The sequence below is a fragment of the Physeter macrocephalus genome, chromosome 20 (genome assembly GCF_002837175.3).
Source record: "Physeter macrocephalus isolate SW-GA chromosome 20, ASM283717v5, whole genome shotgun sequence".
Lineage (NCBI taxonomy): Eukaryota > Metazoa > Chordata > Mammalia > Artiodactyla > Physeteridae > Physeter > Physeter macrocephalus.
The window spans coordinates 45,845,242-45,858,880 of NC_041233.1; the positions used below are offsets into that span (position 1 = coordinate 45,845,242).

The following is a 13,639-nucleotide window of genomic DNA, read 5'->3' on the forward strand; positions in this document are numbered from 1 at the left end:
CTTTGTTGTAAAGCAGAAACTAACACACCATTGTAAAACAGTTATACTCCAATAAAGATGTTAAAAAAAAAAAAAGATCCCCTTCTCTAAAGCTTTCACAGACTAATTGACATTCAGTGGGTCTTTTCTTCTCCTTTTGCCCCCACCCCCTAGAGAAGATGATGCCAGAAAGGAGGCAAATAGAAAAAGAAGAGGCTCAGGGTAAAAGCTCATATTACTGGGCCTTGAAGAATTCCGAGCTGCACTTAGATCAGTGGAAAAGTGAGACAAATAAGTGCATGTCAGAATGCAGCACTGGCTATTTGGGGCCAATGGTAAACTTGATAAAAATTGCTATCAGTGCATAAAGGGCAACTAAGGTAAAGGTTAGGTAACCATCCCAGGCTGCTTAAGTATACGTTGAACTGCCCTGTTATCAGTATTATCAGCAGACAATGTTTCTTGCCTTGGTGTCCCCCGAAATGCAGACATTTCCTACAGGCTACGAATAGCATACAAGAGAACCCATGATACTTGCCTGTGTGATGCTTAATGGTCCCACTGGTGATGAACAACAGGCTGAGAAGAGCCACCGAGATCCCTGTCATCATCACAAAGAGGAAAATCAGGACTATCTCTAATGTGGAAAAGGTACGTTTGGCCATTTCTCCTGGGGAAAAGCAGAGACAGAAGAACAACTACAGAAGAGACAGAAAAAAAGACAGAATAACAAATTAAAATACACATGCTTCAAGCTGTCCGAGGCTAAGATGTCTTAGCTCTTTCTTATGAATAGACTATACCAGGAATGCCAAGCACAGGGCATACTTGCCACTAGGTCCATATCCCAAGCCGGTGGAAGAAAAGACCAATCAATTACAGTACTCCTTGATGAATTCACATGAGGTTTCCAAATGCTTCTCAGCACAGCGCTCATCCTGGAAGCCACCACCCATCATTTGGCATTGGCAGCTAAGCTAAAACCTATTTGTATTCCTTGGATACATCATACTGCTTTCATTTATGGCAGTGATGCTCTCCGTACATGGGCCTAGATTGGAGCATTTCTGTCAACAGGGATAACTGATGTACCCACACGGCTTGTACTTGTGAGAAAGCTGGCTGGGGTTAGGGCTTTACTTTGTGACCATGGACTAAGTATCTTGTCCATAAGGAGGTGAAACAGACCTTTGGCCTGTAAACTTCCTGTTCTAACTTTCAATTACTACCTGAATAGAAAATGGCATGGAAAAGGAGATTGGCATCTGTGATCTCAAGTCAGGCATTTGTAAAATTTCCCTCTTCAGTGATCAAAAGGATCCCACACACTTTGCAAACCCCGTGTTGAACTATGAGGGTAAAGATAATGGCCCTTGTGTGCTACAAAAGCAGAAAATGTCCTTACAGATTCCTTAAGATATTTTAGGAGTAGAATTCATCATAACTCAGAAGGACTATAGAGGCTAAAAACTCACATAATGTAGCAGGAGAAAGTATAATATGATGGTTAAAAATTGCATTCTGAAGTCTGGTGCCAGAGTTCAAATCTCATTTCTGCCACTTACTAGGTGACCCTGGAAAGTCATCCCCAACACTGAGCCTCAGTTTCCCCATCTGTAAATAGGGATGTGACAACGATGATAATTTTAGTACCTATCTCACAGAGGTTTTATAAAAATAAGACAAGATGACACAGTAAGTTTGTTTCATGGAATGTGATAAGCGTTCAGAATGTCAGCATTTATCATTAGGTTCTAAAATAGCAAAGACTCTGTGCTCTTCACCAGCATTAAAGGGAGTTTATATGAGTTTGTATTAAAGAATCACGAATCACAGGTGGGAACTTTAGAGTCCATTTTCTTAAACTTAAGGAAGCCTGAGCCGTGAGATGGGATTGTGGTCCCAAGACTTGCCCCATAAATGGCTAAGATGTGGCTAAGATGCTGCTACCCCCAAGAGCTGTAAATTGGCAACAAACAGATGTGGTTAGCATGGCCCAATTTTTCATTTCCGTTTCGCTTAGTCAACAAGATAAAAGATAGAGCTTACAATTTATCTGTAAAAATGGAATCTACTTTTATAAATATGAAACTTCAGGTTTTCTTTCAAAATATTTTGTAAAATACGGCAACACGGAGACAGCATTCCCATGCACCAAGAGTTTTGTAAAACTTAGTAGTTGCTGTTCCCTTTAGATGGGGCAGCCCTTCTCCAACCGGCCACTGCCTCTACCCAGTGGGCCTTATCTATCCAGTCTTTGTAGTCATTTTATTTTGCAACTCACAGACTAAAGGTTAAAAATCAGTCTGGCAGCAAACACTTCAGAGGTAGGGCTGAACTGGGAGAGGACCAAGAACCTGGAACATCTTCCCTATTTCCTAGTTTTTTGTTAGCAGGCGTTCCTCAACCATTTATCACCAGCATGATCACCTTCACCACCATCGGTAGGGACAGCTTCAAACTTAGGGCAAAACAACTTTCACTATCAGCCCCAAGTCAGAAAGCACATGTAAGATATGCCTCTGAAACTTCCATGAGTCAAAGAGGTTTACTAGTCATTAGCTATTGTTTCAGTAGCAAACTTCAAACCCTGTAGACCTAGTTCTTGCCCAAAGCTTTGGTTTCTATGAGTCTTCCTGCCAGCTGAGATAGCTTTTGCACAAATAAGGCTATTAAAAATGGATGACTGACAGGTGGACCCTTCAACCCCAAAGCGTGTACATGCAGATCACGTATGTAACTGTGGCTATGTGGTAAGAGCCTATGTAACAGACATGATATGAAATATATGTGTATGCATGTGTGTGGGGTTTTGTTTGTTTTTCGCTGGTTTTGCTCTGCTGAACTAACTGCCACCACTGGCCTTTCACACAAGTCAACAAGGGCACTTGATTTAACATTAGTGTTTCCACCTCTTACTTGGATTACAACCATGTACCTCGTGTATTTTACCACTCTATTTAGTTTCCAGAATTACCACCAGCATATTACCATTCTTTTTGGAACCATTAGCACTATTTCTCATAAATGATTAGAATCAGAATTTAAACATGAAAGCAAATGCCTTATATCTCCCTTCAGAAGGCAAACGTACCTTGGAGAGCTGAACCAATGATTACATTTTAAAGGACTGTACATTTTTAAATAGTTCACACTTAATCTAGCGTAATCCTGCAAGGTCAACGGTGAGGCTCTAATGACACAGTAACAAGCCACTTGCTAGATCTTTACCACCCTGAGGTCCCCCATTTTTCAAGACTGTGACAGTAAAAAGTAATATTTTGGCAAAATGGGTTTCCAAAGCTAAGAAAGTGAGGTTTCATCAGGATCTCTGAGACAATGGGGTGATTCAAGATCCCTCCCTCCCTCTCCAAGATAATACAGGCATTCTTACCCGATTCAACCTCTCAGAAGAACTTGTGTATCCTGGTAAAGCAAATGATGGTCCAGAATCTTGTTCCCCTTCCTCTGGAACACTGATGGCTGGGACTTCTTAGCACTTTCTGAAACCTACTGAGGAAAGATTTTCACAGTCATGTCCAGGAGAGTTAGAGTTCCCAAGAGCACAGCTATGTGGGTTTGGTACATGGAAGAGATTAAAGTGTATTGATAACAAATGACTTATTAGCGAACTCTCCCCTGAGACAGCCTGATAGTGAGGTACTGAGTTGCAGAAGGCCTGCCAGGCTGAAGGTCATTTCAGAGTTCAACACGACTCTTCCAGCACATCAAGGTCTGTGCAAAGCTCCAACCTGGATCACAAAAAAAAGCACCTGCTTTATTTACTCCTGGCCACTCAACCAGTGCTCAAGAGGAAGTGATAATGTATGCTGGACAGTAGTGTGGGCTATGGGCCCCACTAGGCAATATTTACATTAATTTCAGAACAGAAAAGTGAACTTTTAGATTCTCATGTATAAAAAGAATGCAAAGTTTTAGATGAACTAAGAATGTGAATAATGAGTATACAAAAGGGAAGAGTGTATGCAACATTAAAAATTATACTGAAAGAAATAATACTTAATAATATTTTCATGTCATTAAATTAAGTTTGCAAAACATTATGATCCCATTTTTGTAAAGTATACATTATTTATGTGTGTGATCATAAAGACTGTAAGAAAATACAGCAAAAAATGTTAAGAAGCAATTATCTGGTGATAAGATCATGGGTGAGTTTTGTTTTCATCTTTTTGATTCTTGACATTTTCTATGATAGCCATGTAGCATTTTTGTAATGAGGAAAATAAAATGTTTTAGCTCATCTCAGAGAATGTACACTGCATAACAGCATGAAGTTAAGCAATGGCCCACAAAAGACAAAGAGAGAAATAAATAGACCAAAGTCCTGCTTTTTTCCTAGTAAATCCAAGCTATCCAGGAAGCAATTTGAAGACCACATCAGCTGCTGAATTCCACACAGGGTTTTAAGAGAGACCAGCCCCAAAGTTCCAATGGAAATATTAAAGTGCTTTCAGATAGGGCATTTAGTAACGTGTCTTAGCTACCTCTCTGCTACAACAGAGGGGAACAGGTTAAATTATGGTATTAGACAAGTTTTTTTTTTTCTTTTCGTGCAAATATGTTTGTTGCCTGACACCAAGAATTCTGAGACCAAATCTAGCTAACTTAAGGCAGCTGGGGAAAAAGAGAAGAAAATTCACCAGAAGGCAGCAAAAGAAGTTGAAGATGCAGGCTCAGGAAGGCCAGAGATCAGCTCTGAGGGTCTATGTGGCAGGAGCTATTGAGCCATCTCTTCAGGGCTACATCATCAAGATGGATGCTCTCCAACTACTTTAGGTCTTTACGTTGCTCCACTCTGGATTCAGTTCCTGAAAGACAGCATCTGGGGACTTCCCTGGCAGTCCAGTGGTTAAAACTTCACCTTCCAGTTCCGGAGGTGCGGGTTCAATCCTTGGTTGGGGAGCTAAGATCCCACATGCCTCAGAGCCAAAACACCAAAACATAAAACAGAAGCAATATTGTAACAAATTCAATAAAGGCTTTAAAAATAATAATAAAAAAATTTAAAAATAAAAGACAGCATCTGACTGACCTAGCTCAGATCATACACCTATCCTTTCCATTGAGGGGATATTTAACAAGACCATACCCAAAGAGGAAAGGATAGTTCTCCAAAATAAAGTCAAGGTAAAATAAAAACAACAGATACCCACTAGTGACTTGCCATTGGATTTCCTTCTCCCATCCTTCTCCCTTACGTGGGAGGCCCTCTAAACTGGCCTTGTGATCTAAAATGTGGTCTCTTCTGGACCTCTCCAGCCATCTTTCTCCCTGTAAGAAGGAGCCACGCCAAGCTCATTCCCACTGAGACTACCTAGGTGTCCCACAGTTGAGTCAGTTAAGATCATTTTAACCAGGGTTTCAGTAGATAATCATGGCATAATATATCATTTCTCCCAGAAAACATTTGAAGGCCCATACCCGAACACTAAGGGGGTGAGAATCAAGGAGATTCCAAGCACCGTGGCAGAGTCAGTGAAGGAAAAATGTTGGGCCAAGGGGACTTGTGGTGCCCATCAAGACAGATGACTCCTATAGCCAGAAATAGACTACCTCGGGGAGAGGGGAAGATGTAATCATTGTAAATATTTCATACGTGTATTTTATTTCTGTCTGAATGACCATCAGACAAATCCTGTTTGCTAGGATAAGGATGGCTGTCCTTCTCAACTCATCACCCCAAGACACTCACTCATGTTCTACCCATTTTACAGATGAGGAAACACACACAGAAAGGTTAAAGGGCTTCCAGAACAGGAAAGGATGGTTAAAAGTGACTAAACAATAATTATTGCAGGATGTGAGCCCAGGTCTCCAGATTCCCAGACAAGACCGCTTGCCTTTCACCAAACTCTTGCTGTCTACATCGCTTCAACTCTGGCCCTGGCATGGCAGCCTCTGGGGACAGATGAGTCATGTGTTCACTCCTCATTAGCAGATGATGAAGCAAATCACGTCCTCTGTCTCTTAACATCCTAACACTGAGGAAGATTTTCCCAAATGCCCAACTCCTCAACCATTAACCAATAGTCTAGCACTACGAATTCTCTTATTTTACTTATGCCTATAGGATAGGGGCCTTAAAAGTCTTGATGCTAATTTCTTTTTTTTTTTTTTTCAAACAGATCTTTATTGAAGTATAATTGTTTCACAAAACTGTGTTAGTTTGTTGCACAACAAAGTGAATCAGCCATATGCATACACATGTCCCCATATCCCCTCTCCCTTGAGCCTCCCTCCCATCCTCCCTGTCCCACCCTTCTAGGTGGTCACAAGGCACGGAGCCGATCTCCCTGTGCTATGCTGCTGCTTCCCACCAGCCAACTATTTTACATTCAGTAGCGTGTATATGTCAATGCTACTCTCACTTCGCCCCAGCTTCGCCCTCCCACCCCATGTCCTCAAGTCCATTCTCCGTGTCTACCTCTTTATTCCTGCCCTGCAACTAGGTTCTGGTCACATCCTTTTTCATTCTTTAATTCTTGGAATAATTGAAGAATCAGTTACTTAAAAAAACCATATAGTGCGCTTCCCTCGTGGCGCAGTGGTTGCGAGTCCGCCTGCCGATGCAGGGGATGCGGATTCGTGCCCCGGTCCGGGAGGATCCCACCTGCCACGGAGCAGCTGGGCCCGTGAGCCATGCCCGCTGGGCCTGCACGTCCGGAGCCTGTGCTCCACGAAGGGAGAGGCCACAACAGTGAGAGGCCCGCGTAAAAAAAAAAAAAAAAAATATATATATATATATATAGTATTTCATATAGCACCCAGATTGTGGTCTCTAAATATAATTCCCTGCTAAAAGGAAAAAGAGATCCTTGACGAAATGACTGGTTTTGGGTCTGCGCCAGGAAACACATAAATCTGAAATATTTTTTCATACCAGAAATCAAGGAAGTCATCGAGATGATTATAATTGTTTCAAAAAGAACTAGTGTTTCCCACTAGCCAAAAATGGGTCAATTTGAGCAATTTTAAAAATAACTGCAGTGGGTAAGCAAATCAATTTTGCTTAAATGCATGATGTCATAATGAAATTTTTAAAAATCTCATTGATTGCCTTTAAAAGATACTAGGGAACTAGTTTGTTTTCTCTGAAAACTGGTAAGAAAAAAACAGGGAGTGGAAGGAAGGATCAAGAAATAGAGTAAGAATGTACCTTCTTTGGCTGTACAAAGGTAACTTAGGGAGAGGAGCAACTACTTACAGAGCAACTATTGATGAGAAAGAGTGGAAGACTATCAGAAAAGATCTACAAATAAAGAGATAAAGAAGGAACCCCAACAAGATGGGTAGTGGGGGCAGAGTTGTGGTATAGTCGAGACTCATAACGCTGGGTGGGTGACCCACAAACGGGAGAATAATTAAAATTGCAGAGTTTCTCCCCAAGCAATGAAGGGTCTGGGCCCCACATCAGGTTCCCCAGCCCAGGAGTCCTACAGGCTTTGAAGGCCAGCAGGTCTTACTTTTGGGAGACTCAAAAGGCTGTGGGAAATAGAGATGCCACTCTTAAATGGTGCACACAAAATCTCACACACTCTGAGACCCAAGTCAGCAGCAGTAATTTGAAAGGAGCCTAGGTCAGACCCACCTGCTGATTTTGGAGAGTCTCCCAGAGAAGCAGGAGGCAACTGGAGCTCACACTGGGGACACAGACATGGGCAGCAGCCAATTGGGGGAGCGCATACTACCATAAGGACACTGGTGCTGGTAAGTGCTATTTTGGAATCCTTTAGCTTATTAGCTCTGGGACACAGCCCTACCCAATAGCCTCTCTGCAGCAATACTGGGATGCCTCAGGCCAAGCAACTAGTCAGGCAGAAACACAGCCTCACCTACCATCAGGCTGGCTGCCTTAAGATCCCTTAAGCCCACAGCTGCCCTGGGACCCAGCCCTGTCCAACAGAGGGCCCGGGACTGACCTTGCAACCAGAGTGCCAATACTAGCACTGGGACCCCCAGAGCCCTGCAGCCAAAGACCCTGACACCTGGCTCCACCACCGGTGGGATGGCACCAGACTAAGGAGCCCCTGGGTTCCAGCCCCACCCAACAATGGGCTGATACAGCAACTCTGTGACACCTAGGGCCCAGTAGGCAGACACTGGGACCCGGCTCCACCTACTAGTGGGCTGGTACTAGTCCCAGAACCAGTCTTCACCCACCGGCAGGTGGACACCAGCCCCAGGACCACACAGCCCCGCAGCCTGCCAAGTCAGGATACAGCCCACATACCAGCAGGTCAGTACCAGCCCCAGGACTTCCTGGGCCCCAGTCCTGCCTACCAGCAGGACACTACCAGCTGTGGGACACCTTGCACTCCTCAGTCAGCAGCCCTAGGATCCACCCTACCAACTAGTGAGCTGACACCAGCTTCAGGACCCCCAGGGCCTGGCTCCACCCATCAGTGAGCAGACACTAGTCCCAGACCACTGAGCCCAGGCCTGCCAACACCAGCTCCAAGACACCTTGGACCCTTCAGCCAGCCACCCAAGGATCTACCCCCACTCACCAGCAGGCCAGCACTAGTTTGGGGAGACTCCAGATTCTTCAGCCAGCTATGTCAGGAATAGGCCCTGCCCACCAGCAGGCTGACACTAGATCTGGAACCACCCACTACAGAACCCAGCTGCTCCCCACAGTGGGCAACACTAGCCCCAGGACCCTTGGGGCTCCACAGCCAGTCACCTCATGACCCAGCCCCACCAAGCAGCAGCTGGCAGTCTCCACCAAGGCAGATACTGGCAATAAACCAGACCAGGGGCCAGTCACACCAGACCATCCATAGTAGTCAGCGTGGCACAACAGAAGGACCCATGCAGCCCACATAGGGGAAATCCCTAGAGCATATAGCTCTGATAACCAGAGGGGAATGTGCTGCTGGAATGCATAAGACATATCCTACAAAAGGCCACTTCTCCAAAGTTGGGAAACATAACCAACCCACCAAATATATAGGAATAAAAATAGCAAATTAGACAAAATGAGGCAACAGAGGAATATGATCCAGAGCAACAAGATAAAACCCCATAAAAAGTACTAAGTACAGATAGACAATCAACCCAATAATGAGTTCAATCAATAATGAGTTCAAGGTAATGATCATAAAGAGATGCAAAGAACTCAGGTGAAGATTGAATGAATAGAGTGAAAATTAAAAGTTTTTTTAAAAGAGAAAATATAAAGAACAGCCAACCAGAGATGAAGAAAACACTCTCTGAAATGAAAAATACACTAGAAGGAATCAAAAGTAGATTAAATGTTACAGAGGAAACATACCTCAACATAATAAAGGCCATATACGACAAACATATAGCTAACATCATACTCAATGATGAAAAGCTAAAAGCATTTCCTCTTAAATCAGGATTAAGACAAGGATGTCCACGCCCGCCACTTTTATTCAACATAGTTTTGGAAGTCCTAGCTACAGCAATCAGAAGAAAAAGAAATAAAAGGAATCCAAATCGGAAAAGAAGAAATAAAGCTGTCACTGTTTGCAGATGACATGATACTATACATAGAAAATCCTAAAGATGCTACCAGAAAACTACTAGAACTCATCAATGAATTTGGTAAAGTTGCAGGTTACAAAATTAATACACAGAAATCTGTTGCATTTCTATATACTAACAACAAAAGATCAGAAAGAGAAATTCAAGGAACAATCCCATTTACCATCGCATCAAAAAGAATAAAATATTAATATCTAGGAATAAACCTACCTAGAGAGGCAAATGACCTGTATTCAGAAAAATATAAGACATTGATGGAAGAAACTGAAGATGATACAAACAGATGGAAAAATATACCATATTCATGGGTTGGAAGAATTAATACAGTTAAAATGACCATACTACCCAAAGCCATCTGCAGATTCAATGCAATTGCCATCAAAATACCAATGTCACTTTTCACAGAACTAGAACAAATAATTCTATAATTTGCACAGAAACACAAAAGACCTCAAATAGCCAAAACAATCTTGAGAAAAAATAAAACTAGAGGGCATCACAATCCCTTATTTCAGACTATACTACATAGCTACAGTAATCAAAACAGTATAGTACTGGCACAAAAACAGACACATAGATCAATGAAACAGAACAGAGAACCCAGAAATGAACCCATACTTATATGGGCAATTAATCTATAACAGAGAGGCAAGAATACACACTGGTGAAAAAAACAGCCCCTTCAACGAACGGTGTTGGGAAAACTGAACAGCTACATGCAAAAGATTCTACTCTTTCACACCATGCACAAAAATAAATTCAAAATAGATTGAATACTTAATTGTAAGACCTGAAACCATAATAATTCTAGAAGAAAACATAAGCAGTACTCTCTCATACATCAGTCTTCATAATTTTTTTTGGATATGTCTCCTCAGGCAAGGGAAGCAAAAGCAAAAATAAACAAATAGGACTATATCAAACTAAAATGCTTTTGCACTGTGAAGGAAACTACCAACTAAACAAAACGGCCACCTTCTGAATGGGAGAAGATATTTGCAAGTGATGTCTCTCACAAGGGGTCAATATCCCAAGTATACAAAGAACTCATACAACTCAACTTCAAAAAACAAACAACATGGTTAAAAAATGGGCAGAGGATCTGAATAGATATTTTTCCAAGGAAGACATACAGATGGCCAACAGGCACACAAAAAGATGTTAACCATCACTAGTCATCAGGGAAATGCCAATCAAAAGCACAGTAAAATATCACCTTACACCAGTGAGAATGGCTGTTATCAAAAAGAAAACAAATAAGTGTGACAAGGATGTAGAGAAAAGGGAATCCTCATGCACTGTTGGTTGGAATGTAAATTGGTGCAGATACAGAGATTCCCCAAAATTAAAAATAGAACTACAACATAATCTAGCAATTCCACTCATGGGTATTTACCCAAAGAAAATGAAAACGCTAATTAGAAAAGATATATGCACCCCCATGTTCACTGCAACATTATTTACAATAACCAAGATACAGAAGCAACCTAAGTGCCCATCAGTAGATGTACAGATAAAGAAGATGTGATAGAGGTAGATATAGATATATAATGGAATATTGCTAAGACATAAAAGAATGAAATCTTGCCATTTGTGACAACATAGATGGACATAGAGGGTATTATGCTAAGTGAAAAAAGTCAGACTGAGGAAGACCAATACTGTATGATTTCACTTACATGTTGAATCTTTAAAAAACTAAAAACAAATGAACAAACAGAAAACAGAAACAGAGTTATAGATACAGAGAACAAATAGGTGGTTGCCAGAGTAGAAGGGGTGGGGAGGAAAGAAATACGTGAGAGAGATTAAGAGGTACAAACTTCCAGTTGCAAAATAAGTGAGTCATGGATATGAAATATACAGTATGGGGAATATAGTTGATAACTATATAATATCGTTGTATAGTGAGTGAGATACTATAACCAGACATTGTGGTGATCATTTTGAAATATATAGGAATATCAAATCACTATGCTGTGTAACAGGAACTAACACAGTACTGTAGGTCAGTTATACTTCAAAAACATACCAACAAACAAACTCAGAAAAAGAGGTCAGATTTGTGGTTACCAGAGGCAGGGGTGGGGGGACGGGGAATCAGAGGAAGGCAGTTAAAGTACAAACTTCCAGTTATAAGAGAAATAAGTGCTACAGATGGAATGTACAACATGATAAAGATAATTAACACTGCTGTATCTTTTTTTTTAAACATCTTTATTGGAGGATAATTGCTTTACAATGGGGTGTTAGTTTCTGCTGTATAACAAAGTGAATCAGCTATACATACACGTATATCCCCATATCTCCTCCCTCTTGCTCTCCCTCCCACCCTCCCTATCCCACCCCTCTAGGTGGTCACAAAGCACTGAGATGATATCCCTGTGCTATGTGGCTGCTTCCCCCTAGCTATCTATTTTACATTTGGTAACACTTCTGTATCTTATATATAAAAGTTAAGAGAGTAAATCCTAAGGGTTCTCATCACAAGAAACAAATTTTTTTCTATTTCTTTAATTTAGTACCCATATGAAATGATGGATATTCACTAAACTTATTGTGATAGCCATTTCATGATGTATATAAATCAAATCATTATGCTGCACACCTTAAACTTACACAGGGCTGTAAGTCAATTATATCTCAATAAAACTGGGAGAAAAAAAAGAAAATGAAAAAAGAAAGGAGGGGGGCTTCCTTGGTGGCACAGTGGTTGAGAATCTGTCTGCCGATGAAGGGGACACGGGTTCGAGCCCTGGTCTGGGAAGATCCCACATGCCGCGGAGCAACTAAGCCCATGAGCCACAACTACTGAGCCTGCACGTCTGGAGCCTGTGCTCCACAACAAGAGAGGCAGCGATAGTGAGAGGCCCGCGCACCGCGATGAAGAGTGGCCCCCCGCTCGCCACAGCTAGAGAAAGCCCTCGCACAGAAACGAAGACCCAACACAGCCAAAAATAAATAAATAAATAATTTTTTTTTAAAAAAAGAAAAAGAAAGGAGGGAAAAAAAGGTAACTTGGGAAAGCGAAATTATTGATGAGGGACAGTTTCTCACAATGGAAGTATTCAAGCTAATAAATGAGGAAGGAATGACAAACTTAGAATCTAAATGCTTTGCAAACCCCTAATGAAATGATGGATATAGGCAATGACCATCAGCGGCCGGTCGCTTAGGTCACCAAAAGAGTAAACCAGATATTGCAAGGCTCTGAATGATGTACACGACCTTACCTTTCCAGTATTCTTACCAAAAATATTAAACCTAAATTGGATCAGCCTCTAGATCTCAGTGCCTGTTTATAGGAAACACAAGAGACAACCGAGTATTTTAGAGGACAAGGTGGGGATACAATAAGCAAAATCCAGACTGTGAGAGACTCTGTAAGACAAATGAGCCAGTTTCCTTAACAGACACATTGGAAATGGAAAAAGAAAGAAAGATGGAGGATGGAGGTAGAAGAGTAGGAAGAGAGAGAAGAGGAAGAGAATATGAGGAGGAAGAAGAATGGGGAGCAGAGAGAAAGGCAAGGGAAGGGGGACGGGGCCAGGAAGGGGAGGAAAGGAGAAGCAAGCTATAGATTAAGAGAGGCTGAAGAGACATATCAGCCAACTGTATGCTGAACACCTCAAACCATCACTATTTGGAACCTGATTCAAAACCGGTTTTTAAGAATTATGAGACAATTGAGGGCTTCCCTGGTGCTGCAGTGGTTAAGAATCCGCCTGCCAATGCAGGGGACACGGGTTCGAGCCCTGGTCCGGGAAGATCCCACATGTTTTGGAGCAACTAAGCCCCTGTGCCACAACTACTGCGTCTGCACTCTAGAGCGCGTGAGCCACAACTACTGAAGCCCATGCACCTAGAGCCCGTGCACCGCAACGAAGAGTAGCCCCCGCTCACCATAACTAGAGAAAGCCCACACACAGCAATGAAGACCCAACGCATCCAAAAATAAAATAAATTTTTTAAAAAAAGAATTATGATGGCTTCCCTGGTGGCGCGGTGGTTGGGAGTCCGCCTGCCGATGCAGGGGACACGGGTTCTTGCCCCGGTCCGGGAAGATCCCACATGCCACGGAGCGGCTGGGCCCGTGAGCCATGGCCGCTGAGCCTGTGCGTCCGGA

The 13,639-nt window shown here is 42.2% G+C and overlaps 1 protein-coding gene across 5 annotated transcripts in view; it reads right to left on the minus strand.

Annotated features, from left to right (window-relative positions):
• ASAH2 (N-acylsphingosine amidohydrolase 2) overlaps positions 1-13,639 on the minus strand; it is a 100,433-nt gene that overhangs the window by 78,048 nt on the left and 8,746 nt on the right. For 3 of the 5 annotated variants that reach the window (XR_003677691.2, XM_028481780.2, XM_055081235.1), the window contains exons 1-3: positions 4,644-4,908; positions 3,374-3,492; positions 518-677 (exon numbers count right to left, since the gene is read on the minus strand). Coding sequence is in view for 4 of the 5 variants with exons in the window: in XM_028481780.2 (XP_028337581.1) it covers positions 518-644 (127 nt within the window). In the remaining variant the exon portion in view is untranslated. Of the gene's footprint in view, positions 1-517; positions 678-3,373; positions 3,493-4,643; positions 4,909-13,639 lie in introns of those variants that run through there. The other 2 variants (XM_055081233.1, XM_028481781.1) reach the window with 2 other exon arrangements.